At 39.5% G+C, this 24,043-nt stretch overlaps 1 protein-coding gene across 15 annotated transcripts in view; it reads left to right on the top strand.

The window, feature by feature from the left end:
- Positions 1–24,043, top strand: part of TANC2 (tetratricopeptide repeat, ankyrin repeat and coiled-coil containing 2) — a 449,007-nt gene that overhangs the window by 30,643 nt on the left and 394,321 nt on the right. For 14 of the 15 annotated variants that reach the window (XR_009868432.1, XR_009868431.1, XR_009868430.1 and 11 more), the window contains one exon: positions 23,650–23,739. Coding sequence is in view for 12 of the 15 variants with exons in the window: in XM_062215498.1 (XP_062071482.1) it covers positions 23,673–23,739 (67 nt within the window). In the remaining 3 variants the exon portion in view is untranslated. Of the gene's footprint in view, positions 1–20,035; positions 20,149–23,649; positions 23,740–24,043 lie in introns of all 15 variants that reach the window. The other variant, XM_062215499.1, reaches the window with a different exon arrangement.

Genomic DNA, 24,043 nt, shown 5'->3' with positions numbered 1-24,043 from the left:
AAAATAAACCTGGTCCAAAAAGACAAATACTAGTGTTCTCCCTTATATGTGGAATCTAAAGAAAATCAAATAGAAAGAAGTAGAGAACAGAATGGTAGATACTAGCGTCTGGGGAGTGGGGAATGTTGATCAGAGGATATAAGGTTTTGGTTAGACAGGAGGAATAATAAATATTTGAGGTGATACGTTAATTTCCTTGATTGTGATTCCATATTGTATACATATGTCATAGAATTACTTTGTACTTCATACATATATATAATTTTAGTTCATCAATATCTAATAAAAGGAAAAAGGGAAATTATTTTAAATTCAAAGGAAATATGTTAGTTGGAATTTATAAATTAGAAGTTCAGTGTGTGCCTTACTTTAGGGTTAAATGTTTTTTCTTTAAAATTTAAAGATTTTTTAAAAGATTTATTTATTTGTTTGAAAGTCAGAATTACGGAGAGAGAGAGAGAGAGAGAGCTAGCAAGAACTCTTCTATCTACTAGTTGAATCTCCAAATGGCTGCAATAGCCAGGGCTAGGCCAGGCCGAAGCCGGGAGCTTCATCCGGGTGTCCCAGGTGGGTGCAGGAGCCTAAGCATTTGGGCCATCCTCTGCTGCTTTCCCAGTTGCATTAGCAGGGAGATGGATCAGAAGTGGAGCAACTGAGACTCCAACCAGAGCTCATATTGGATGCTGGCGCTTCACATGGTGGCTTAACCTGAAATAGCCACAGCACTAGCCCCTAAAATTCAAAATCTTTATTTATAACTCCCCTGCTTTTGAGATCCTGCTTTCTTTTCTAGAGATAATAGCCATAGTTAATCTTTTGGTGTTGCCCTTTCGGGTCTTTTTCCATGCTGTTATATAAATGTACCTATAAATACATGTTTTGTCTTTTTGACACATGTGTCCTATATTTTGATTTCTTCATTTTATGTTTTAATCTTTTCTGAGTTTTATATATATAGTACTGCTTTCATTGCATACAATATTTGTAGTGAACATTTTTTCTGTGTTTTGTGTATATGTTTATGTGTGTGTGTGTGTGCATGCGTGTGCGTTTTCATTTAGGATAGTATCTAGATAGTGAAACTGCTGGGACAAAGAGTAGCTACTTAAGATTTTGATAGGATTACTCAATTGTACCTGTTCCCTAGGCTTATGTACATGGCTACCAGTTGTATAAGAGATCCTGTTTTTATCTTATTCTTGTCTGCAGTAGATACTATGTGTTTTTATTTTATCAACCCTTAAATCAAAAATATATTATTTCATTAGACTTTTTCTGATTTTTGGAAACCCGAGTACCCACCTATATGTGTGGAATCATTTGTATTTTCTTTGAATTGTTTGTATACTTTGCCTCTGTTTTTATTAGGTTGTTGGATTTTATTGCTTTGTAGGAGATCTTTATAAAAATAGAATATTATTTTAGCTACAGGTATTTTCTATTGATCATTTATTTGTTATTTAGTTTGGGATATGGTGTTTTTTTCCTTACAGAGTTTTTCCTTATTTACCTTATTTGAGGCACAGAGAGGAAGAGAGTGAGCAAGCGAGTTATCTGCTAATTCATTCTTCAAATGCCCACAAAGGCCAGGACTGGGCCAAGGCCAGAGCCAGGAGCTGGGAACACAGTGAAGGTCTCTCGTGTGGGTTGTAAGAGCTGTCACTTGAGCCATTACCACTGCCTTCCGGAGTCTACGTTTGCAGGAAGCTAGAGTTAAGGCTTAAAGCTTGGGAATCAAACCCAGCCCAGTGCGATGTGGGCATCTTAACCACTAGGTTCAATCAGTGCTGACTCTCGAGCTTTTCAGTATTCTGTGTTTATGTTTGTGATGTTCTCCTTCTGTTTTTGCGTGTTACTTTACAAAGCCTTTCCAACTTAGATTTTAAAATAGTCTGTATTTTTTTCCAATGCCTGTATTATATTGTTCCTTCATCTAAAGGATAGTTTCCTAAATTGTCACCTACAGCAGTTTTTAGTGAGTCCTCATTTTAATCCCCTTGGCTAATTTCTGTAAACTGAAAATTTTCAGAACATCTAGAGTAATTATTTTTAATGTTGTGAAATGCATGTTAAGATTACTAGAAAAATTGGTAAAGAAAATAGAATTTTAATAGATGTTGTAGGACTAGCAAGAAGATGAAAAGGAGGAATATCAAAAAGGAGGACTGGAATAATTCATGAAGCAAAAGATTTAAAAGGGTAAATGTTTCCTTAGGTGGTAGAAGGGGAGCTGGCGAAGTGTAGGTGAGTGAGGTTTGAAGTTTTAAATGGGTTAACTTAAACTTTGCCCTTAGAGAGAGAAAGAGAAAGATAGAAAGAGAGAAAGAGAATCCTCTGTTCTCTGTTTACTTCCCCAGATGGCTGCAGCTTCCAGGGCTGAGCAGGGCCAAAGCCAGGAGGCAGGAACCAGGAGCTTCATCTTAGTCTTACATGTGGGTGGCAGGGGCCCAAATGGTTGGGCCATCTTCTGCTTTTCCCAGTCCATTAGCAGGAAGCTGGATTGAAAGTAGAGTAGCCAGGACATGAACTGGACCCATATGGGATGTTGGTGTCACAGCTGGTGGCTTTACCCACCATGCCGAAATGCAGGCATGCCCTTAAAGCTTTAACATGCTATCTTTTCAGTACATGATTTTATTTCATGACTCTGTCTTGATCTGTTCTCATCCTTTCTCGTCCCTGTTCCTAATTTTTTTATTACTTATTTTAAAAATATTTATTTATTTGAAAGAGAGAACAACAGAGAGAGAAGGGGAGACAAAGAGAATTTTTTCATCTGCTGATTCACTCCCTAAATGGCTGCTTCAGCCAGGACTGAGCCAGGCTGAAGCCATGAGCTAGGAACTTCATCTTGTTCTCCCATGAGGGTAGCAGAGCCCAGCCACTTGGGCCATCATTCACTACCTTCCCCTGGCACATTAGTAAGAAGTTGGAACTAGCATTCTGATACGGCATGCATGGTGTTGTAAGAAGTGTCTTCACTGGGTATCTCCACAGCACTGGGCCTTGTTACCTATCTGTTTTTAATTACTTTGTTTCATGTCACACTTTATCTTCCTCTATATTCTGATCCAGAAAATTATCTTGGTAGTATTTCCCTTTGGCTATCTTTTTTTTTTAAAAAGATTTATTTTATTTATTTGAAAGAAAGAGCAACAGAGAGAATTAGAGACAGAGAGAGAGGTCATCCATCCGCTGGTTCACTCCCCAGATGACCGCAACGGCTGGAGCTGTGCCCATCCGAAGCCAAGAGCCAGGAGTCTCCTCTAGGTCTGCCATGTGGGTACAGGGGCCCAAGGACCCGGGCCATCCTCTGCTGCTATTCCAGGCCACAGCAGAGAGCCAAATTGGAAGAGGAGCAGCTAGGACCAGAACCGGCGCCCATACAGGATGCCGGTGCTTCAGGCCAGGGCCTCAATCCGCTGCGCCACTGCTCTGGCCCTTGGCTATCATGTTTTAATTTATTATTTTATGGTCAGAGTTCTTTTATTTAAAAATATCTGTTTCATAGTCTTGATCAGATTGTCATTAGCTCTCTATTTAAGAAATCTTACTTTATCTAAAATATAAGTAGAATCCTTAGTTCTACTTGTGTTCACTCCCTGTTCTCCTGTCCTCCTCCTTTGAATCTTTATCTTCCACTTCATTTCAGAAAGCTATCTCAAATTCATATAGTTCATTCCATGGCATTTAGGGTAGTGCCTGCATTTTGTAGTGTGGTATGTTATAAATATTAGTGAATGAACATGCAAGTTGTGATAATAGAACATTCACCTAATTGCATTTTTTATTTCTTTCTACCTCATCAAGGATACTTTTCTTGATTAAAGCTATTCATTCTTTGATCCTTTACTGATGGAATATTTATCTTAATGAATATATAATATTCAGTTTTTAATAACTTTATGTGTGTTTGTGTATGTTGATATCCCAACGTTTCATTGCTTTACTAATGAATAATTTAACACTATTGATGAATAATTTGACACATTCTTGTGGGATAATTGCCTTTTCTAATATGGATGTTGGATTCCTAAGTCCTTTTACATACCAAGGATTGCATTCAACTGCATGTAACAGAAATCTAATAACAGTGGAAAATAGGGTTTCTATTTGTTTTTAGATAGTTAGAAATGTGGTTATAGGCTATGCAGGGTTTGTGGCAGTTTCACAGTGCTGTCATAGACAGGATCCTTCTGTGTTCTCTTCTATTCTGCCTTTGAACCTGTGATTAAAAGATGGCTATTTCCTCTTCAGGTATCTTAGTTTTTTTCATCATCCGTGAAATGGTAGTTTCCTTGGAGCTTTATCTGTAAGCCTTACACTTTTGTCTCATTGGTTGTAACGGATCAGATGGTGACCAGAGAATGCACAGGAGTCTGAGAAGTGGAATAGTAGGTCCATTACTGCTTAATCCAAAATTACTATTCTTTAAATAAGAAAGAGTGAGACTTTTAGATAGGTGGCTAGCAGTAGTTCATGGTAAGCACTCATACATCTCTGTCCTTAAAATAACCCTAGCAAGTTAGATGGTGCCATGTTCATTGCAGCAGAGAAACTGAAGAACAGAGAACTGAGTAACTTCCAGAGTCATACAGCTGGTATTGATGGAGCCAAGATAATTATGTAGGTTAATCTGTGTTGAAAGCCCATACTCCATGGCCGGTGCTGTGGCTCAAAAGGCTAATCCTCCACCTGCGGTGCTGGCACACTGGGTTCTAGTCCCGGTCGGGGCGCCAGCTTCTGTCCCAGTTGCCCCTCTTCCAGGTCAGCTCTCTGCTATGGCCCAGGAGTGCAGTGGAGGATGGCCCAAGTGCTTGGACCCTGCACCCCATGGGAGACCAGGAGAAGCACCTGGCTCCTGCCTTCGGATCAGCGCGGTGTGCCGGCTGCAGCAGCCATTGGAGGGTGAACCAGTGGCAAAAGGAAGACCTTTCTCTCTGTCTCTCTCTCTGACTGTTCACTCTGCCTGTCAAAAAAAAAAAATTGAAAGCCCATACTCTTAATTACATTATGAGTATATGATCTCTTTGTTTTATCTACTTAGGAGTCTGATTTAAGAAAATATTTGTTTAAATAATATCTAAAATATTCTAATAAAATGTGATTAAAAATTAGGTTAGTTATATCTAAAAAAGTAGAATAGGTAGCACAGAGTTCCTGATGCTTGTTCTTTTGAATATGTAAAAATGATGGGCCGGCATTGTGGCGTGGTAGGTAAGCCTCTGCCTCTTGCATTGGCATTCCATACAGGTTCCGGTTCATGTCCTGGTTGTTCCACTTCCTATCCAGCTCTCTGCTATGGCCTGAGAAAGCAGTGGAAGCAAGCGCGTGGGCCCCTGCACTTTCATGGGAGACCCAAAATAAGTGATATGATTAATTTAAATACAGTTGATGTACAGTTGAGACCATGTATTAAGCCATAAGTAACATTTGCTTTAGGTTATAGCCGAAAGTATGCAATTAGGAATTTGGAGGAAAATAAATAAGGAAGGGAATTTTTTTAATGGTATGCAGTTCTGTAGAATTAGGTAAAAAGTCATGGTTTTTTTCTCATTGGGTATGAATTAGATAGCCTCATTTACAAAGTCAGCACTCAGTTACAGCTTTGAAACATCTTTCTGAAGACAGAGCCAGCACAGGCTCCAGTTCTTCAGTATGTCCAGAAACTGAACAGTAGAGACAGAGGAAGGAAGATTAGTGTTCACTTTACTTCAGAGTGGAGAAAAGGAACAAAGGCTTTTGTGTAAACTTCCCTTTGAACTTCATTAAGGGGTTCTGTGAACTTATTTTAAATTTTATGGAAAAGCTTATAGTATGCCCTTAACAAATGATTGTTTACTTAAACATTTAAGTCATCTCTCCCTTTGTAAACTCTCATTACCTTTGTATTTCTCTTGTGGTACCTAGCACTTTTCATCATGAATTGTATGTCCGTTTACTTCTTAAACTCTCATTACCAGACTAGATGTTCCTTTTAGGTGGAAACTGCTTATTAAACTTTTAAAAATTCTTTGCATGACCTGCTCAAGGCCTCATACTTAGTTCATTTTTTTTTTGAAGACTTATTTATTTATTTGGAAGGAAGAGTTACAGAGAGGCCATCTTCTACTGCTTTCCCAGGCCATAGCAGAGAGCTGGACCAGAAGTGGAGCAGCCAGGACTTGAACCAATGCCCATATGGGGATGCTGGCACTGCAGGCGGTGGCTTTACCTGCTATGCCACAGTGCTGGCCCCTTAGTTCATTCTTTTTTTTTTTTTTTTTTTTTTTTGACAGGCAGAGTTAGACAGTGAGAGAGAGAGAGACAGACAGAACGGTCTTCTGTTTTCTGTTGGTTCACCCCCAAATGGCCGCTATGGCCAGCACACTGCGGCTGGTGTGCTGCGCCTATCCAAAGCCAGGAGCCAGGTGCTGCCTCCTGGTCTCCCATACGGGTGCAGGGCCCAAAGACCTGGGCCATCCTCCACTGCCTTCCTGGGCCACAGCAGAGAGCTGGCCTGGAAGAGGAGCAACCGGGACCCCAACCGGGTCTAGAACCCAGGGTGCCATCACCACAGGCAGAGGATTAGTCTAGTGAGCCGTGGCACCAGCCAAGTTCATTCTTAATAAACGTTAAATAACTAGATCAGAAGACTTTTTATTTTAAAAACATGTTTATAGATTAAAATAGGAAAAAGATTTGAGGAAGTGTTGCCATTTATATTTTGTGTACTTTAGAGATAGAAAAGCGGTCCTAAGCCTAAGAATATAATTTGTGAAGAATTTTAGCTAATATTTATCACTGAAATAAAGTTTTGGTGTGTTTGTATTTGTTTTGGTTTTTTCTTAATGTTATTTATAAGAATGCTAAGTGCTGGGACTTACTCCTCTAGAATAACAGTTTAAATTTAACTTCAGGGGCCATACTGGACCTGTTCATTATATGCCTTAGAGAAACCAAGGGAAAGCAAATGATACCGAAAGCAGTACTGGTAATTCTGTAAATACTCCTATTTTCATTTGACCTTTTTTTTTTTTTTTTTGTTAAAGATTTATTTGTTTATTTGAAGTCAGAGTTATGCAAAGAGATGAGAGGCAGAGAGAGAGAGAGAGGTCTTCCATCTGATGGTTCACTCCCCAGATGGCCACAACAGCCGGAGCTGTGCTGATTTGAAGCCAGGAGCTTCTCCAGGTCTCCCACGTGGGTGCAGGGGCCCAAGTACTTGGGCCATCTTCATTGCTTTCCCAGGCCATAGCAGAGAGCTGGACAGGAAGTGGAGCAGCCAAGTCTTGAACCGCCGCCCATATGGCATGCCTGCGCTTCAGGAAAGGGCGTTAACCCACTGTGCCACAGCACCGACCTCTCGACCTTTTATGAACTGATGACAAAAGAGTCCTGTAATATAACTTGAAAAGCTTTATTAGACAAGGGCTACATTAGAAAAAAATCTAACTTTAAAAGATGATTTTGGGTGTTTTTATTATGTTGCCACTGGGTATGCACTGACACCTTGTAGTTGATAGTATAACTCTTGGAGGAGGTTGTTATCTTTTTTTTTTTTTGTTTTTGACGGGCAGAGTTAGAGAGAGACAGAGAGAAAGGTCTTCCTTTTCCGTTGGTTCAACCCCCAAATGGCCGCCTTGGCTAGTGCGCTGCGGCCAGCGCACTGTGCCGATCTGAAGCCAGGAGCCAGGTGCTTCTTCTGGTCTCCCATGCGGGTGCAGGGCCCAAGCACTTGGGCCATCCTCCACTGCCTTCCTGGGCCACAGCAGAGAGCTAGACTGGAAGAGGAACAACTGGGACTAGAACCTGGGGTGTCAGTGCTGTAGGCAGAGGATTAGCCAAGTGAGCCATGGCGCTGGCCTGAGGAGGTTGTTATCTTTAAAAACAGGATTTTGGAGAGAATTCTCCAAGTCTTATTATCCCCTGCATTCTTATCTGCTTGGTAGGGGCTTACTTTTTCAATTTATAGAAAATTTATAGGCTGGTGCTCTGGCATAGTAGGCTAAGCCTTCGCCTGCAGTGCTGGCATGCCATATGGACGCTGTTCATGTCCTGGGTGCTTCTCTTCTGATCCAGCTCTCTGCTATGGCCTAGGAAAGCAGTAGAAGATGGCCCAAGGCCTTGGGCCTCTGTACCTGCATGGGAGATCCGGAAGAAGCTCCTGGCTCCTGGTTTCCAATCTGCTTAGCTGCAGCTGTTGTGGCCATCTGGAGAGTGAACCAGTGGATCGAAGACATTTCTCTCTGTCTCTTTCTCTCTCAAATAAATAAATAATATATTTATAAAATTTATATTGACTTAATGAATAATTCAATATATATACTCATTCCAATAATGCATTAATGCTTTGGAAGTGATGAAAATATTTTGGAAATAGAGATGGTAAATGCAGTATAATATCACTCTGATTTTTATTTTTAAATTTAAACAAAATTTTTATTCAAATATAAGTAAATAAATTTAAAATATTTTAACCACAAAAGTAAAGTATATGTATTTAGTAAAAACTCCTTATTTCCCTTTTAAAAATTATTTATTTGAGAGGCAGAAAATAGAACATACAGAGCTCCATCCTTTGGTCCACTCCTCAAATGACCACAACAGTTGGGACTGGATCAGCCTGAAGCCAGGATCCCAGAACCTAATTCATGTGGTTGTCAGGGAACCTACTACTTGAGCTATTACCTAGTGCTTCCCAGAGTGTACATTAGCAGGAGGCTAGGATTTGGAGTAGAGCCAGGACTCCAGCCGAGGCACTTTGATATGGGAGGTGTGCGTCCCAAGCAGGGGCTTAACTGCTAGGCCAAGCTGACTTCTTCATCCAACTTTTCAACCCTGCATCCATTAGAGGAGCCACTATAAAGTTTTTTGAGTATTCTCTAACAAATTTTACTCTACAGTTTTAAATACATATCTAATACAGGTCTGTGACTACATAGTTTTAAATTATTATAATAAAACTATATATTCTGGTGACTTGCTGTTTTTCAGTTTAGGATAAAATTTTGGGAAATTTTCTGAGCAAATAGATGCACTACATATTATTTAAAGTATACACTATGCTTTAAATCCATAGTTCATAGTATCTCCAGTGCCAGAATTTAATTATTCTATTAATGGACTCTCTTTCCCTCTTTATTTTTCTCTTTCCCTTCTCCTTCTTTCTCTTTCTCCTTCACTTTGTTTCCCTCCTTTTCCTTCTCTTCCTTCTTTCCTTACTTTCCCTCCACAACAATTAATACATTTTTCTTTTTTTCTTTTTTTTTTATATTTTTTTGACAAGCAGAGCGGACAGTGAGAGAGAGACAGAGAGAAAGGTCTTCCTTTTGCCGTTGGTTCACCCTCCAGTGGCTGCCGCGGTAGGCGTGCTGCGGCCGGCGCACCGCGCTGATCCAGGTGCTTCTCCTGGTCTCCCATGGGGTGCAGGGCCCAAGGACTTGGGCCATCCTCCACTGCACTCCCTGGCCACAGCAGAGAGCTGGCGTGGAAGAGGGGCAACCGGGACAGGATCGGTGCCCCGACCGGGACTAGAACCTGGTGTGCCAGCGCTGCAAGGCAGAGGATTAGCCTAGTGAGCCGCGGCACCAGCCAACAATTAATACATTTTTCAACCATTTTAGATTCACAGCAAAATTGAGAAGAAAGTACAAAAATTTCCCATATATCTTCTTCCCCTTCACAGCTTCTCAGAGAAAGAGATATCTTTTCCATATGCTTGTTCACTTCCCAAATTCCTCCCTGCAACAGCCAGGTCTGCGCCAGGTCAAAGCCAGGAACCAGAAATTCCATCTGGGTCTCACAGGGGTGACAGGGGCCCAAGCACTTGAGCCTTCATCTACTTTCCAGATGCATTAGCAGGGAGCTAGATTGGAAGTAGAATGACTGAGACTCAAACTGGTAGTCTGATATGGGATACTAGCATTGCAAGTGGCAGCTTGATCCTCTGTGCCGTGATGGAACTCTGCTTCCCCCCTGGTGGGCTTTAACTATAGAAGTGTATTTCTCACCATTCTGGAGGATGAGAAGTCCAAGATCAAGGTGCTGGAAATTCGGTGTCTAGGAGAGGGCGCAATAATATCACATTGTCCAGATGTTCCATGATTAATTTATCCACTCGCTTACTGAAGGACCTCTTGCTTCCAAGTTTTTGGCAGTTAAGAGTAAAACGTATATAAACATCTATGCCTTACTTCCTTTTTCAGACACTGCTAGAATGAACATCCTTGTGTGGGCATTACAGTGAGATTACTGAGAGAGCAAGACTGTCTGGAACTTATTGGAACCCCACAGCATGAATTTAATTATACCCCAACATTCATCCAGACTGTGGCCTACTGAAAAGAATGTTTTGAATATTTAACAACTTAATGTATGTAATAAGCTTAATGGTATCTGGCATGTGGTAAACACACACATGCAACACATAAATATGTTTAGCCATATTAGTCAAGATTCTGAAAAATAAAATTGCTGGATCAATTTGATAGGTATCATCAGATTTCCCACAAGAAAGACTTAATTTATGTTCTTATCAATAATATTATGAGTGCACATTTCCCCATAACTATGCTACCCCTGGATATTATTAAAATTTTTTCTACCTTGTGGGTGAACAAGAGTGCTATTCTTTTTAATGTTCATCTGCCTGGTTTGTATGCTTTGAAGCATTTCTTAACCATTTATATTTCTCACATGTAGTGTCTCTTCATATAATTTGGTTTAAAACAGCATTTCATCTTCCTGGAGTTGTAACAAGGAAGTGCTGTTTACTCGAGGTAGTGAGAAAAAGTAGAAGTAGGGCATGAACCTGAGAGCCCTACCTCTCACCACCTCCCCAGCCACCTCCTTCACTAGCTCTAAGCATCTTCTTCAGCAACCCCAGGCAGTACCTGGAACCAAGCACCTCAGGATGAACACAGGTAGGGTTGAGCAGGTGCACCCCACACCTCAGTATGAGCACAGGGAGTCTCAGGTTCATGTAGGGGACAGACAAAGAGAAAGTAATTGAAAAGATACAGGAGAGGTTAATACAGGGACAACAGATTGAAGACTTCCATATGTATGAGAAAGGATCTTAGCAGAGAAAAGAGAACAGACACACAGAATTCATAGAACACAGGGAAATAAACTGCCATGAAGTACGAGTAGTCAGAAACAAAAAACCTAGACCTGTAAAACCTTTAGATACAGGTGTTAATGGAAACAGTATATAATATACATATTTTACATATATTTATTATATATTCATTTATATTCATATATAAAATATTAAAATGTTTAAAGTAAGTAGTTAGACTCAAAAGAGAAAAGAGGACAAAACTATCAAAACTGATCACTTGTACTTAAAAATACCAAATAGAACTCCTGGAAATGAAATGAATATTAGGATTTGAAATGCAGAAAATGGCTAACATCATTCAGAAGAATAATATACTTGAAAATAGCACATTGAAGGAATATGGAGTAATGTTGCATATTATTAAAATATAGTACGGCCGGCGCCACGGCTCACTAGGCTAATCATCTGCCTGCAGTGCTGGCACCCCAAGTTCTAGTCCTGGTTGGGGCGCCAGTTCTGTCCCGGTCGCTCCTCTTCCAGTCCAGCTCTCTGCTGTGGCCCGGGAAGGCAGTGGAGGATGGCCCAAGTGCTTGGGCCCTGCACCCGCATGGGAGACCAGGAGAAGTACCTGGCTCCTGGCTTCGGATTGGTGCCACGCACCGGACGCAAGGCACCGGCCGTAGCAGCCACTTGGGGGGTGAACCAATGGAAAAAGGAAGACCTTTCTCTCTGTCTCTCTTTCTCTCACTGACTAACTCTGCCTGTCAAAAAAAATATATATATATATATAGTGGTTTGTCATCTATCACCTTTGGGACAATATTTTCTTGATACAGCATAAGCATTAAGAGCCAAAGGGAGGGGAAAAAAAAAACCTCAGTGGAAGGGTTGATAAAGTAGAAAGAGCTAAAGAGAGTTAGTTCTTTTGGAGATTGTTTTGAAAAAATTTCCCAGAATGCAGAGCAGGTAGATGAGAAGACGGAAAACATGAAAGAGTGATTAAGACCTAAGGCCCTTTCCATTCTGTAGTGACCTGCCCATATTACAGAAAACCCATTCTGATGCTTACACAAAATAGATGACTTAAAAATATATTTTACAGTAACAAAACAAATGACCATGAAAGGACTTGAAGCAGTAGTGATGGATGGAGGGTTTGTGGGTGAGAAGACAGCTGTTTTTCTCTTCCCTTAGTTAAATCTTAGGACTCCTTGTAAAAGGGGGTATTTTTCTTTGTTCCTTTAGTCAGTAAAGTGTACTGATATGTCTCAATGACACTATGTGTCTTTGTCATGCTACATAGAGTAACTTTTGGGAGCACCCCCAGTTTGTCATAGTAGAATTTTAGTTGAATTTCCTGGTCTAGGGTAAGTGTTACCATTCATATTCCCTTTCTTTCTAACAATTTAACTGGAAACCTTTATGGTTGAATGAGTTAGCAGCAAGATTTGAGTCTTAAGATTTACATTTATGTACCACATGCCAAGCCATGCCACTCCTCTGTGATGTAGTTTCTATTTTGTATATTGTTAGGCTGTGCTCTGGTGTCCTATGAACACTTTAGATATGGTGTACATTTAAAAAAATTTTTAAAGGTTTATTTATATGAAAATTGGAGTTACAGAGGGAGAGACAGAGAGCTCCAATTGTTCACTCCCCAGTTGGCCACAATGGCCAGGGCTGTGCCGGGAGCTAGGAGCTTCTTCCAGGTCTCCCATGTGGATAGTAGGGGTTCAAGCACATGGGCCATCTTCTGCAGCTTTTCCCAGAGCATTAGCAGGAAGCTGAATTGAGCAGCCAAGACTTGAACCATTGCCCATATGGGATGTCAGCATTGCAGACAGCAGCTTTACCCACTATGCCACAACACGGGTCCTTGTGTACGTTTTTTAAATCAGTTCAGTGTTTTCTGTTTGACTGTTGAGCTAAGTATAGCTTGCTATAAGAAGTATAGACTCACTTTAAACTGGTGCATAGAAAATAATCAAGTGTTTTCGCTTGGAACTGAGAATTTTGCTATTGTATATAAAAGGGTATAGTGTAGTAAATAGTTCTTAAATAGCTGTCAGTATTTGGACAGCCACATTAAGGCAATTTTGCAAACTTGTATTGGCATTTGAGACATTGTTATATGGTAGTAGTAACTATTCTATCCATATTGGCTGATATTATAATTGTATTTGTTTTCTATTACTGCTGTATTAAATTATCACAAATGTAGTAGCTTTACAGTATGAAATATTATTTTACAGTTCCTATAGTTCTGGAAGTCAGTTTGAAATGGGTCTTAATAGGTGCTAAAAGAAAGATTTTGGTGTAGTTTGGTTCTTTCTGGAGGCTCCAGGGGAGAACCTGTTCTTGCCTTTTCTAGCTCCTGGTAGCCAAACATATTCCTTGGCTTGTGGCCACACCACTCTGAAGTCTGATTTTCATAACAAAATTTCTTCCTCTCTTATGCTTCCTTTTTCTTTTTCTTTTTTAAAAAAAGATTTGTTTATTTGAAAGGCAGATTGACCAAGAGAAAGAGAGGTAGTCTTCCATTGCTAACTCACTCCCCAAATGCCCAGACAGACAAGGCTAAGCCAGGCTGAAGCCAGGGGCCAGGAATACCATCTGCATCTCCCTTGTGGGTCATAGAAAACCATGTACCTGGGCCATCCTGAACTCTCTACATAGTGAATATAAAATTAACTGGAAAGTAATCTCTGTAAAAAAAATAAGAATGGAAAAGGAAAAGGGAGGAGAAAGAAAGATAGGCATATGAGTGGGAAGGAGGGCTGGGGAGAAGAAGAGACATCATGTTCCCAAATTTGTATATGTTAAATATATGAACAAAATTTTTTAAAAAATTAGCAGGAATCTGGACCGAAAGCAGCAAGTAGCTATGAATCAAATCAGGCTCTCTGATATGGGATTCAGGTGTCCCAAGCTGTGCCATCCTCTACCCCACCCCCCTTTTTTTATTCTTTTAAGGACCTTTTTGATTACATTGGGCCTACTTGGATAAAATCTGTGAGAGTATATTTTAAGAATGTTAATCACATATGTAGTGTAAGATAACATTCATAAATTCTGGAGATTAGGATATGGATACCTTGGGGGACATTATTTCATTTTGTTCTTGTTTTTTGAGATTATTTTGGCTGTTCTGGGTCCTCTGCATTTCCATATGAGTTTTAAGATCAGCTTATTAACCAAAGAAAGTAGCTGAGATTTTGATAGGTGTTACATTGAATGTGTGGATCAATTTGAGAAGTATTGCCATCTTAATTTTAAATCTTTGAATCCATGAATATAGGTGTTTTCAACTTAATTAAATCTTTATTGTAATGTTTTGTAGTTTTCTGTGTACATGTCTTATACTTCTTGTACATACCTAAGTTTTTAAAATACTTTTTGATGCTATTGTAAATCGAATTGTTTTCTTAATTTCATTTTTGGATATACCATTGCTAATATACAGAGATACAATGGATTTTTTCTGTCCTACAACTTTGCTGAATTTTCATATTAAATTCAGTAGTTTTTTGGTGGACTCTTAAGCTTTTCTGTATATAAGATCATGTCATATATGAATAGAGATAGATTTACTTCTCCCAATTTGGATGCCTTTTTTTCTTGACTCACTGACCTGAATTGAACTTAACAAATCAATGTGAGTAGAACCTTGCATTGTTCCTTGTATTGTCTTAGGAAGAAAATATTCAATATTTTAGTATGAAGTGTGATGTCAGCTGTAGATTTTTCATAGGTACCCTTTATCAGGTTGAGGACATTTCCTTCTATTTCTAATGTATTCAGTGTTTTTTTATTATGAAAGGATATTCTACCCCCCTCTTTTTCAAAAAATCAATAAATCTTTTTTTAAAAAAAATCAGAGTTAATACACAGAGAGAAGGAGAGGCAGAGAGAGAGGTCTTACATCTGCTGGATTACTCCCCAGTTGGCTGCAACAGCTAGAGTTGTGCCGATCTGGAGCCAGGAGCTTCCTCTGGGTCTCCCACGTGGGTGCAAGGGCCCAAGGACTTGGGCCATCTTGTACTGCTTTCCCAGGGCATACCAGAGAGCTGGGTTGGAAGTGGAGCAGCAGGAAATTGAACCAGTGCCCATATGGGATGCTGGCACTGCAGGCGGCAGCTTTATCTGCTATGTCGTGGCGCCGGCCCAGGATATTGTCTTTTTTTAAATGCTTTTTCCTATGTCTGTTGAGATGATTATAAAGTATTTTATAAAATCTCACATTGCTTTTTATATATTCAGCCAACCTTGTATTTCAGGATTCACTCATCAGTTCTTTAGTTTCATCTAGGATATAATCATCTGAAGAGTTAGTAGTCTAAGATTTCCCTTATATGATAAATTTCACCTTCATCATTTGTTTGTTTTTTTTTTTTTTGTTGTTGTTGTTTGTTTGTTTTGACAGGCAGAGTGGACAGTGAGAGAGAGAGACAGAGAGAAAGGTCTTCCTTTGCCATTGGTTCACCCTCCAATGGCCGCCGCGGCCGGCGCGCCGTGGCCGGTGTGCCGTGGCCGGTGCACTGCGCTGATCCGAAGCCAGGAGCCAGATGCTTCTCCTGGTCTCCCATGCGGGTGCAGGGCCCAATCACCTGTGCCATCCTCCACTGCTCTCCCAGGCCAGGGCAGAGAGCTGGCCTGGAAGAGGGGCAACTGGGACAGAATGCGGCGCCCCGACCTGGACTAGAACCCGGTGTGCCGGCGCCACAGGCAGAGGATTAGCCTATTGAGCCAAGGCGCCGGCCCCTTCATCATTTGTTTGGAGTGTTGCTGTATGTTATTTTGTGTCCATCTTATAATAATTGTGATTCTTCTTGAAATATTCTTCTTAGGGGGCTGGCACTGTGGCGCATCGGGTTAAAGCCCCATTCTGTAGCACCGGCATCCTATATGGACACCGGTTTGAGTCCTGGCTGCTTCTCTTCCAATCCAGCTCCCTACTATGGCCTGGGAAAGGAGCAGAATGGCCCAAGTCCTTGGGCCCCTGCACCCACATGGGAAACCCGGAAGAAGCTCCTGGCTCCTCGCTTTGGATCAGTTCAGTTCTGGCCATTGCGATCATTTGGAGTGTGAACCAGTGGAATAGAAGACCTCTCTCTTTCTGAGCCTACCTCTCTCTGTAATTCTACCTTTCAAATAAGTAAAATAATCTTAAAAAAAATATATTTTTCTTGACATTTTAGGTGGAAAATGAAAATTCCTGTATTCTCATCTGTGCTCCATGAGAGCTTAAAAAATGAAACAAAGAAAAAACGGCTACAAAATTTGTGTAGCCAAACCTCTTATTACATCTTCTTGATAGATGTAATATTTTGGGCAAAGCAATAAGAAAACTGAAGACAGATGTAATAGTGATCATTTATTCAATTATTGTATTATTTTAGATAAATTTGGTACATTTCCATTTTCTTGTGCTTTTTTCCTATATTTTATGCATTTATTGTAGAATAATAAAACAGTTTTTTCAAGAACTTTTATAAATCCTATCATTTTGTCTGGCTAGCTCATGTTGTTTCATAGGAAGAGCAGCAGCCTGTAGGGTTTATGATGATGTTGGCAGCTGTAGTTGGTCTGGAGTGGGCAGACTAGGGACATCCTGATCTTCAGCCCATTGCTTTATAAGGATCCAGATGGCTGCAATGTCTGGAGCTGTGCTGATCTGAAGCCAGGAGCCAGGAGCTTCTTCTGGATCTCCCACATGGGTGCAGGGGCCCGAGGACTTTAGCCATCTTATACTGCTTTCCCAGGCCATAGCAGAGAGCTGGATCGGATGTGGAGCATCCAAGACTCGAACCGGCGCTCATATGGGATGCCTGCACTGCAGATGGCAGCTTTACATGCTGTGCCACAGCGCCAGCCCCCAATTTTCATTATTTCTTATTTTCTTACAATTTAAAATATTTCCTATTTATTATGTATAGTTTTAATATTAAGAAACATGTTTCTTAAATTGGAAACCAGGAAAAGATAGGAAAAAGCCAATCTATCATATGTCAGAAATGAGAATAAAAAATAATATTAAAGCATTAAAGCAGAAAAAAGGATACTGAAAAAAGAGACTTTAAAATACACTTTTAGAATGAAAAAAGGAATATGATTATCAAAATAGTGCAGAAGAACTTAATTTGATTACATTACTATGTAAACATTTTTATGAGGAGCATAGTGTGATTTTTAAAAATAATAGCATGTGAAAGAGGCTTTAAAATATATGGGAGGAATGAACATTGAAAGTGAAAATATTGTCCATTAATAAAGTACCAGAAAAGGGCATTGAAAGGAGATACTGAGTCTCCAGCCTTGGTGGACCATTAAGAAGTCAATACATCTCTAGTGTGGTTAGAACAGGTATCATAAACATAAAAGCTTAGGAATCTTGTAGATACCATGATATTTAAATAGTCAAATATAAGACAATTAGCAATGATTGGGGCCTGTGAATGGCTTATTTTCCTCCTGTCCAGAGATTCACCTGCCAGGAATTTATCTAATGATTTCTCCTGAGAGAGTTAATATTTTATTTATTTATTTATTTTAATTTTTTTTTGACAGGCAGAGTGGACAGTAGAGGGAGACAGAGAGAAAGGTCTTCCTTTTCCCGTTGGTTCACCCTCCAATGGCCGCCACGGTAGGCGCGCTGCGGCCGGCGCACCACACTGATCCAATGGCAGGAACCAGGTGCTTATCCTGGTCTCCCATGGGGTGCAGGGCCCAAGAACTTGGGCCATCCTCCACTGCACTCCCTGGCCACAGCAGAGAGCTGGCCTGGAAGAGGGGCAACCGGGACAGGATCGGTGCCCTGACCGGGACTAGAACCTGGTGTGCCGGCGCCGCAAGGCGGAGGATTAGCCTACTGAGCCGCGGCACCGGCCGAGAGAGTTAATATTTTAAAATTTGGATATAAATTATAAGGTGAAATCTAGGCTTGTGTTATTGTTAGTTGAATCAAACCTTATCCCATTTAGCTTCAATTTGTGAAGTTTATATATTATTTTATTATAATAAATTTTCTGATGGTATGTTAACTTCAATAAGAAAGTCATTTTATCAAGATGTAATATGACATGGATAATTAGCTTTAAATAAGTATTTTATGTTTTATTTCATTCTTTATACATTTCAGTTATTTTATAAGATATTTTAGGAGTAGCAAGGAAAAAATTATATTTCAAGAGTGATTAATTAAAGAATTTTTTTAACTGAAGTTCAGGATGTTATCTTGGCTTATTTTTTATATGTGAGATTTTTCTTTTTAAAAAATATTGTTTATTTGCTTGAAAAGCAGTGAAAGAGAGAGATCTTCACTTGTTCACTCCCCAAATGGCAGCCAACCTCTGTGGCTGGGTCAGACTGAAGCCAAGAGCCAGAAACTCCATCCTGTTCTCCCACATTGGTGGCAGGAACCCAAGTACTTGGGCCACCATCTGTTGCCTCACAGGTGCATTAGCAGGAAGCTGGATCAGAAGCAGAAGAGATGGAACTTGAAAAAGTACTGTGATAGGAGACCCAATCCCTGTCTCCCATATGGGTAGCAGGGACCCAAGTTTCTATGTGATTTATCTCTGCTTTGATATTTATTTTTTTAAAGGTTTATTTATTTATTTGAAAATCAGAGTTACAGAGAGAGAGAGAGAGAGAGAGGTCTTCCATCCGTTGGTTCACTCCCTAAATGGCCACAATAGCCAGAGCTGCGCCAATCTCAAGTCAGGAGCTTCCTCCGGGTCTCCCACATAGGTGCAGAGGCCCAAGGACTTGGGCCATCTTTTACTGCTTTCTCAGGCCATAGCAGAGAGCTGGATCAGAAGTGGAGCAGCCAGGACTAGAACTGGCGCCCATATGGGATGCTGGTGCTTCAAGCCAGGGCGTTAACCCACTGCGCCACAGTGGTGGCCCCAATCTGCTTTGATATTTATTATTTCTTTTCTACTAACTTTGACGTTGGTTTGTTTTCCTAAGTCCTTAAAATGCCTTGTTAGGTTGTTTATTTGTTATCTTTCTGTTTTTGTTCGTTTGTTTTTGATATAGACACTTATTTCCATAAACTCCCTAGTATTACTTTTTATGTATCCTGTAAGTTTTGGTATGTTGTGTTTCTTTTTCATTAGTTTCAAGGATTAAATTTCTTGTTTGATTTCTTCAGTTACCTATTGTTCATTCAGGAATATATTGTTTAATCTCCATGTATTTGTATAATTTCTAGAGTTTTCTTTTGTTGTTGATTTCAGATTTTCTTCTATTGTGTTCAAACATACCTATGATTTCAGCTTTAAAAAATTTTGTTGAGACTTTTTGTGATCTACTGTGTAGTCTGTCTTAGTGAGTGAATGTTCTATGTGCTGAAGAAAAGAATGTCTGGTTTTCAGTCATTCGGTTTTATGGTCTGTGATCCATTTGGTCTATATCGTTTAATTTTGTTATTGTTTATTTCTTTGTTTGGATAATCTATCCTTTGATGAAAGTGGGGTGTTGAAGCCCCCCACTATTATTGTGTTAGAGCTTATCTCTCGCTTTAGATCTACCAATGTTTGTTTTATAATGGTATACTAACACTAGGTGCATATACATTTACCAGTGTCACTTGTTGAGTTGATGCCTTGCTCATTATATAATGACTCTGTCTCTTTTTACAGTTTTTGTCTTAGGGTTGGTTTTGTCTAATGTAAGTGAAGCTACTTCTGCTTGCTTTTGGTTTATGTTTGTATAGAATATGTTTTTCCATCCTTTTACTTTCAGTCTGTGTTGTCTTCTATAGGTTTCTTGTGGATAGTTCATTGTTGGTTCTTGTTTTTAAACCAGTCATCTAGTCTATCAACTGGGGCATTTAGTCCATTTATGTTCAGGGTTATTATTGATTGTAACTACTTGTCATTAAGATATTTTTTAATTTAATTTGAATATCCTTTGTTCTGTTTCTCATGTGTTTTATACTTTCACATGTTTTTTGATGGTTGTTAATCCTTTTGCTTCTCTGTTTAGATGTCTTAAAACATCTTTTGGAAGGCTAATCTGGTGGTGATGAATTCCCTCAGGTTTTGCTTGTCTGCGAAAGTCTTCATTTCTCCTTCATTCATAAAAGATAACATTGTTGGGTAAAGTATTCTTGATCAGTTATTTAAAAAATAATTTTATTTGAAAGGCAGAGAGAGAAAGATGTTGAAATCTAACTGCTGGTTCATTCCCCACATGCCCACTGTAGCTAAGCCAGGGCCAAGGGCAATGCTGGGTGCTGGGAATTCCATCTGGATTGTTCATGTGGGCGATAGGGACCAAAGTGTTTGAGCCAGCACTTGCTGCTTTCCAGCTGGAATCGGAAGTGGAGGCAGGACTTGAACCCAGGCAATCTGATATGGGATGTGGGCATCTCAACTGGTGACTTCCCTACTGAACCAAATTCTGTCCCCTTTTCTTTCAAAACTCAGGATATATCATTCCATTTTATCTTGGCCTGTAAGGTTCTGTTAAAAAATATGCTGTTGGCCGGCGCTGTGGCTTAACAGGCTAATCCTCCGCCTTGCGGCGCCGGCACACCGGGTTCTAGTCCCGGTTGGGGCGCTGGATTCTATCCCAGTTGCCCCTCTTCCAGGCCAGCTCTCTGCTATGGCCCGGGAAGGCAGTGGAGGATGGCCCAAGTCCTTGGGCCCTGCACCCGCATGGGAGACCAGGAGAAGCACCTGGCTCCTGGCTTTGGATCAGCGAGATGCACTGGCTGCAGCGGCCATTGGAGGGTGAACCAACGGCAAAAAGGAAGACCTTTCTCTCTGTCTCTCTCTCTCTCACTATCCACTCTGCCTGTCAAAAAAAAAAAATGCTGTTAATCTAATGGGAATTGCCTTAAGAGTCACCTGTTGAGTTATTCTTGCAAATTTTAGAATTCACTCTTTGTTGTACTTCTGAGAATTTGATAATAATGTGTTGCTGTATCTATTCTGGTTATGTCTATTTGGGGTTCTGTGGCTTCCTGTAGTATGTCCATATCATTCTCCAGATTGAAGAATTTTTTAGTGATTATTTCATTGAATAGACTTTCTTTCTTTTTCTTTTTTCTTTTTTTTTTTAAAAAAAAAAAAAAAAAAAGAGAGGGAGAGGCAAAGAGATCTTCCATCTGCTGACTCACTGCCCAGATGGCTGCAATACTGGGGCTGGGCCAAGCCAGAGCCAGGAGCTTCTCTGAGTCCCCCCATGTGGATGTCAGGGGCCCAAGCACTCAGACCATCCTCTGCTGCTTTCCCAGGCCATTAGCAGGGAGCTAGATTGGAAGTAGAGCAGCTGGAACATGACCTGGTACCCAAATGGGATGTCAGCATTGCAGGCAGCAGCTTGACCTGCTAGGCCACAGCACTGGTCCCCGTTGAATAGATTTTCTAAGCCTCTATGTCTTTCTCTCTTTGCTGTGAGGAGTTTCCACAATTCAGATATTTGTTTAGTGGTATCCAGAAGTTCTTGGAGGCCATTATCATTCTTTTTTTTTTCCTTTCTCTTTTTCAGTTTGGAATATTTCAAAAGACCTGTCTTCAAAATCAGATATTCTTTCTTTGCTTGATGTAATGTGCTGTTGAGGCTTTCAACATGGTTTTGATTTGAATTTTATCCAAATGTGCTCTGCTTGTGTTTCCTTTTTTAGTTAAATATTTTAAATTATTCTTTTTATCGCATTCAGCTTTTAACAGCTATTCTAGATATTGCTACATGAGTTTTGAAATAGTGAAGTCTAATATAAATTGTTACATCTGCTATTCCTGGACAATAGATATGTTAAAAACTTTAATTCTGTTTATCTTACACCTGCCTTTTATTTTTATATATATTTAAAAATTAACACACCTTCAACGTTATTTTTATTGTCATTATTCATTTGTACTTACCTTCATATTTACCTTTTCTGTGCTCTTCAGTTTGAATTTCAATGCTATTTCCTAGTATCATTTTCTTTCTGTTATGAGAGTTTTCTTTCAGTAATGAGTTCTTTTTGCCTTTCTGAAATCATCTTTTTAAATTTTCAACTTTTCAAGGATATTTTTATTTAAAAATAGATTTCTGGTTTGGCACATAGAATTTTTTAAAAGTCACTCCATTGTTTCCTGCTGTTCATCATTTCTTTTGACAGTCATCTGTCAGTCTGTTGATGATTGATGCTTTAAATGCGTTTTTGTTTTGTTTTGTTTTGTTTTTGTTTTAAAAGTTTTCTTTTTTTTATGTTTAGCAGTTTGGCTATGACTTGCTTAGTGTTTTTCTTTGTGTTTTTATTCTGCCTGTGTTTACCAGGTTTCTTAAAGGTGTGACTTCATGTCTCATTAATGTTCAAAAATGTTTCATCATTGTCACTTCAAATTGATTCTTCCTAATCTTCTCACTCCATCTGGAATTTTTATTATGTGTATTTTAGACCTTTTCAGTGGGTTTCATATGTCACTAATGCCTTTACCATTTTGTGCTTTGGTTTAGCTTTTGCTTCTTGACCTGTGTTCCATTTCATGTTTGCTCTATTCAGTCTCCTGGGCACATCAAGTACTGACAACATGTTTGGGGAAATTTGGCTATGAAGAAGAGCAAGAATATACAAGCAGTAATTGGACCATAAGGGACTATAGAGGAGGGCTTTGTGATTGGACAGGATACACTGAGATGTGTTTATGTTATGATTAGAGTGTTTCAGTAGAGAGAAAAAATTAAAACTGTATGGAAAGAGGAAAGGAAGGTTATTTTAAAATAAATATCTTTGAGAGATTGGCATTGTGGTGCAGTGGGTTAAGCCATTGCCTGCAGTATCGGCATCCCATATGGGCTCCTGTTTGAGTCCCAGTTGCTCCACTTCTGGTCCAGCTCCCTGCAAATGCACTTGGGAAAACAGTAGAAGATGGCCTAAGTCTTTGGTCATCTACTCCCACATGGGAGACCCAGATGGAGATCCAGGCTCCTGGCTTTAGCCTTGCTCAGCCTAAGTCACTGGCCAACTGGGGAGTGAATCAGAGCATGGAAGATCTCCCTCTCTGTCTCTCGCTCACTCTCTCTCTACCTTTCAAATAAGTAAATAAATATTTAAAAAATGTCTTTGAGAAGGTGATAGAATGTAATCCAAAGCATAATTGAAGGTGTTCTCCTTTAGTGGGAATGGGACATAGGGAGTATAGACATTGATGCATGTCTTATCAGTAGTCTTGTGAATGGAATTGTTAACTTGCCAAGGACAATCTGCAGATGTTACATTCTAGAATCTCCCCCTCCCCCTCCTCCCTCCCTCTGTGTATGTATGAGAGAGAGACAGACAGACAGACAAACACACACACACACACACACAATGTGAAAGGGAGCTATATGGAGAAAATGAGAACGAAAAGTGAAGTGGATGGTAGACTGCATTTGTATTGACATGTCTTCAGTGATAATTACCTTTATTTCCTAGGTTACTGATGTATTATATTGCAATTTTAAAGAACTATTTAAATGTTTAGTGTGTTTTTTTTTAACAATCTAGTGATCATTTTGTACTATATATTTAATCAGCTAACTAATTATTTTGCATTTTAAATTCTTAGTATTTTTAATTGACTATCAAATTTTGTTAAACATATCTTCTCATTTTTGTTTTACAGTTTTGTACTGGTTTACCACAATCATGTTTCGGAATAGTCTCAAGATGCTTCTTACTGGTGGGAAATCAAGTCGTAAAAACAGGTCAAGTGGTAAGTGACTGTGCTACATTTATTCTGTGATATTTTAGAATTAAAAGTTCTTTTAGGGATCTAAATTAATGTTGTAATACTTTTTAAATTATTAAATGTTTTATTTAATTTAGAAAAAAATTTATATTCCTATAGGTTATCAGGGGAAGGAACACTTCTCAGGAACAGTCAAGTGAAGGAAGACTTTGTGAAAGAAAAATATGTTTTCCTAAAGTATGAGAGAGTAATATTTTTGAACATTGCTTTAAAAACCCTCCAGAACTAAATTTATTTTTTAAATTAACATGAAATTATTGCAATCATA

The sequence above is a fragment of the Lepus europaeus genome, chromosome 18, assembly GCF_033115175.1.
Source record: "Lepus europaeus isolate LE1 chromosome 18, mLepTim1.pri, whole genome shotgun sequence".
NCBI lineage: Eukaryota > Metazoa > Chordata > Mammalia > Lagomorpha > Leporidae > Lepus > Lepus europaeus.
Note: the sequence above shows the minus strand (reverse complement) of the source record. Positions and strands in the feature narration are given on the sequence as shown.